We start from the raw sequence: 4,576 nt of genomic DNA, 5'->3' as shown, positions 1-4,576 counted from the left end.
AGCTGTGGCTGGCAGCTCCCAGCAGGGCCCTGCCCCCAGGCCCTTTGCAATAAACCCCAAGTTCCAGCCCTGGCTGCAGAGATCTCTCGTGTCCATCTGTCCCGACCGTGCTACCCCCGTTGCTCCTACACACTGGCGCCCTACATGGGGCCTCACTGCAGGGCTCTAAAGGCAGATGACAGCCCAGCTCCTGCTCTCACCGTGCCCCAGAACCCCTCTTTCAGCCCCTTGGGAAGGTGCCAATGCTTTGATCAGCTCTGATATCACAATTACACAGCATTTCTGATAATTGTGCTCCTCCCTGGAGGCTGCTGTGAGTTGTACCCTGTCTGTGAGCATGGCTGTACCTTGGAGACGAGGCTGGCCCTGTATGCAGCCAGGGCTTTCAGGTACTCCTTCTTGGCAGCTTCTGTTTTCCTCTTGTATGCCTGGAAGGACCAAAGGATGGAAAATCATTAGTAGAGGGAACAGGGGGCTGCTGGGCTTGGCTGCACCCCACCTGCTCAGTGGGAAGCCCCTTCAGTGGGGCTGTGTGCATGAAAAACTCAATTCTGATGCAGGGGAATTTACACCAAACCAAGAAAATGAAGCCCCTGGGTTGGACCATGCTGGGATTTTTCATCTGATCCTGTGCTGGGATCTCTGGTCAGAGTGGTCTGTGTGTTTAGACAGGTATCTGTGAGACACAGTCTGATTTTATGAGGTGAACACAGTGAAATCCCTTCCCAACAGGAAGCAGAGTAAAGAGTGATCCAGGCTCTTGGGAGAGCAAGACAAAAGCCGAAATCCTCAAATGACATGACTATCTTTAAAGTCCCTTCCAACTCAATCCATTCTATGATTCTGTGATGATGACCAGCTTAAAAACAGGTAAGACAGTCAGAATTCCTAAATTATCCATTTGTTTTCTTGGCTTTCCCAATATTAATCCTTTACAGCTTAAAACTCCAGCTCTTCCCTGTAGTCTGGACAGCTGGGAACTGCTTCCTGATTTTACAAAAACTGAGATTTTTGCCTCGTGTTATGACTTGGTGAGCTGGAGCTTTCAGGGAAGCAGCAAGTACCAGGAGAGTTTGCTTCCCTAAGGAAAAAATAAAATATGTGGAAGAGTGAATTATGGTTTATTTTTCCATTTTTTCCCATAATGAGAGATGCCTCTTGATCATGTCAGTGCTGGTCCCCATCCTGCCTGGATCCTGGTCCTCCATATGCAGGTGAAGACCTTCAATAAATAATGGTGTGATCCACTCTGCCCCCAGCAGTGAGTCCCCATGGGATTACACAGATTAAACTGAGAAAAGGAGCATTTTAAAACAGAATTAAAATTTCAGGATAAAGGCAGGAACTCCCAGAAAAAATGCCCACCAACCCTCTTCTCCACTGGAAACCCAAAGCCTTCCTCAAGTGATGAACTGAAAGTTGATTTCAATTAGAACAGATTTGCATGTATTTAATTCAGCTTTAAAACCAACAACAGCTTTCAGCAGTTGAAATGCTGAAGCCTGGTGGGCACATTCTGTGTTCAGGATGATTTAGGTTGGATATTGGGAAAAATTTCTCCATGGAAAGGGTTGCCCAGCGCTGGAGCAGTTAAACTGAGCAAAGGAGCATTTTAAAACGGAATGAAAATTTCAGGATAAAAGCAGGAACTCCCAGGAAAAATACCCACCGACCCTCTTCTCCACTGGAATCCCAAAGCCTTCCTCAAGTGATGCACTGAAAGTTGATTTCAATTAGAAGAGATTTGCATGTATTTAATTCAGCTTTAAAACCAACAACAGCTTTCAGCAGTTGAAATGCTGAAGCCTGGTGGGCACATTCTGTGTTCAGGATGATTTAGGTTGGATATTGGGAAAAATTTCTCCATGGAAAGGGTTGCCCAGCGCTGGAGCAGTTTGCCCAGGGAAGTGGTGGAGCCACCATTGCTGGAGGTGTATAAAAGACCTATGGATGTGGCACTTGGGGACATGGTGGCCGTGGCATTCACATTCTCTGGAAAAATCCCTTCACCCAGGGTTTTTTTCTCCTGGGAAGCTGAGAAGCCTCAGAGAAAAGGAAAACAATTCTTATCTCATTTGCTTCTCCTGTGTTGTGCTCACATGTGCAATGTGTTTGGAGATTGTTTACCCACAGGTGATTGTTCCATTGCATTCTGCTGTGAGTTGTTTTCACTCTTTGGCCAATCAGGCCAAGCTGTGTCAGGGCTCTGGAGAGAGTCACCAGTTTTCATTATTATCTTTTTAGCATTCAGTAAGTATTCTTTCTGTATTCTTTAGTATAGTTTAGTATTCTTTAATATAACTTAGTATCATAAAGTAATAAATGAGCCTTCTGAGAACATGGAGTCAGATTCATCATTCCTGCCTTTGTCTGGGGGTACCTAAATATAATAGGTGGCTGTGGCAGTGCTGGGCTGACAGTTGGATAGGATGATCCTGAAGGTATTTTCCAACCAAAACAATCCCACAATTCTATGATTTAGCTTATTTCCCCTGCAAATTTCCATGGCCATGGCAGACTCCCTCCCAACACTGACCTCTGAAGGGAGAGCAACCTTCCAGCAGTTGAACTGAATGTGAGTTTAAAATCAGTACAGATAAATTCTATTAAAAATGGATTGAAAGCCTTATTTTCATTGCTAAATCACAGTGAGTCCTGTAATGAAACGTTTTGACTCGACACACTGGAGGTCTCAGATGGCAATTTTCTGAAATGGAGCATTTCTCTACGTTTGTCTTTGGCTTTATGGCATTCAGGAAATATTACATTTGCTCCATTCAGAACAAAATTACTTTTCAAAATGTCAGCCTGAAGAAGAGTTTGCCTGTGAAAAGTAACTATTTCTTCAAACAGTATCGGTTCCCTTAATAAAAGCTATTACCTTTCTCTACAATCTCCACATCTTTTATTATAGAATCAAAGAGTGGTTTGGGTTGGAAGGGACCTTAAAACTCTTCCAGTTCCATCCCCCTGACATGGGCAGGGACACCTTCCACTGGGGGAGGTTTGTGCCCATCACAGCACCACAGAATTTATTGTGTTCAGCAGCAGAGCTGGTGGATGCTCTTAAAGATGGTGCCTGATGCCCTCACAGCAATGAAATAGGAATTCCTGTATCCCAGTGTGTAAGAGAGGGCACAGCTGGATGCTGCCCTATGGAGAACATTTTTAATTATTTTTCCTCTATAACAGCAAAATACAAGAGTGGTTTTACTTTTTTTTTTTCCCAATATGGAAGGAAAACAAAGTATTCAGAGCTATGCAGAGATAAATTTAATTATAGCAAGACTTGCCTGGAGCAAAACCTGCAATTTCTGGACAGTGAGAGGACAGGTAAATGAGACTTCCTAATACTAAATGCAAATAAATAAATAACCAATAAAGTCTGTGCCTATCTTCATCCCCATCACTTGATTTTCCTGCTAAACTCTTTTTTTTTAATGCCACTCTTCATCTGTTCTTGTCTCTTTTAGAGGTCTGGTGTTGGGATGTGCTGCTGGATGGGGTCTGGTGCAGGACTGGGCAGGGGCAGCCAGTGGCTCATTCTGCTCCAGGCAGGAGCCTCTGTGCTCCCTGGGCCAGCCCTGGCTCAAGCCTGGCCACCAGAAAGGTGAGCTCAGGGATTGTGCTCCCTGGTGTTTCTCTGGTGAGCTGCAAGTTCTGGAAGATTCCTGGCGGATTATCTGGGTTTTAATCATAGAAACCCAGAACGGTTTGTGTTGAAGGCACTGTTTTGATCCACCCATGGCAGGGACACCTTCCATGGTGTCTAACCATGGTCTACTCCACCATTCGATGGAATTGGTTATTCCACTATCCCAGGCTGCTCCAAGCCCCATCCAGCCTGGCCTTGGACACTTCCAGGGATCCAGGGACAGCCATAGCTTCTCTGGGTGACCTGTGCCACCACCCTCATTGCAAAGAACCATCTCTAAGGGTCTCCTGGTGGGAATTTTGCAGTCCTGCCCTGCACCCACACAGGGCTCTAGCAAGGACATTGAGCTGCCTGTCTCCTGGGAATCACCACACTGACGTGAGATCTGAACAAAGCTTCTCACAAATCCTCTGTGTAAAGGCAGCTCTAGTGCAGCATTTATAACCTTTAAAATTTTAATTTAAACATTGACAAAACCATGTTACTTTCTAATTAAATCCCATTTTCTCCCAGGGATTTTAATTTTGAAGTAATTTATCAGATTTAAGGATCCTCAAAACATTTTGCATGTTTTTCTTCCTAACCTACCATGCCCACTGATTTATTTTCCTCATTCATTACCAGGAGGATTCATTAGTCATTAAGTGAGTGGGTGGGTTGGAGGGAGGAGGGGGGGGGTAGGAAATAAAAATGGTTAGTGATTATGAAAACAAAAAAAAAAATCAGAGCTGTAAGAAGCATATGTCGGGATTGTAATCCTGACACCTCTGTGTCTCAGCAAAGCAGCCAGTAATTGTACCATAATGAAATGTTCTTGTTTGATAACAAGTTAATTAGAGAAGACAATTATTGCAAACCCCGCTGACGCCCACGAGCGGCTCCGTGTCGCGCAGGCACTGAGTGACAGCCAGGGCTGTTCTC

The 4,576-nt window shown here is 44.7% G+C and overlaps 1 protein-coding gene across 1 annotated transcript in view; it reads right to left on the bottom strand.

Annotated features, from left to right (window-relative positions):
- TOX2 (TOX high mobility group box family member 2) overlaps positions 1-4,576 on the bottom strand; it is a 74,764-nt gene that overhangs the window by 11,964 nt on the left and 58,224 nt on the right. The window contains exon 5 of the mRNA XM_005429643.3: positions 348-428. Within this exon, the coding sequence (XP_005429700.2) occupies positions 348-428 (81 nt within the window). The remainder of the gene's footprint in view (positions 1-347; positions 429-4,576) is intronic.

Source organism: Geospiza fortis, unplaced genomic scaffold (assembly GCF_000277835.1).
Source record: "Geospiza fortis unplaced genomic scaffold, GeoFor_1.0 scaffold57, whole genome shotgun sequence".
NCBI lineage: Eukaryota > Metazoa > Chordata > Aves > Passeriformes > Thraupidae > Geospiza > Geospiza fortis.
Note: the sequence above shows the minus strand (reverse complement) of the source record. Positions and strands in the feature narration are given on the sequence as shown.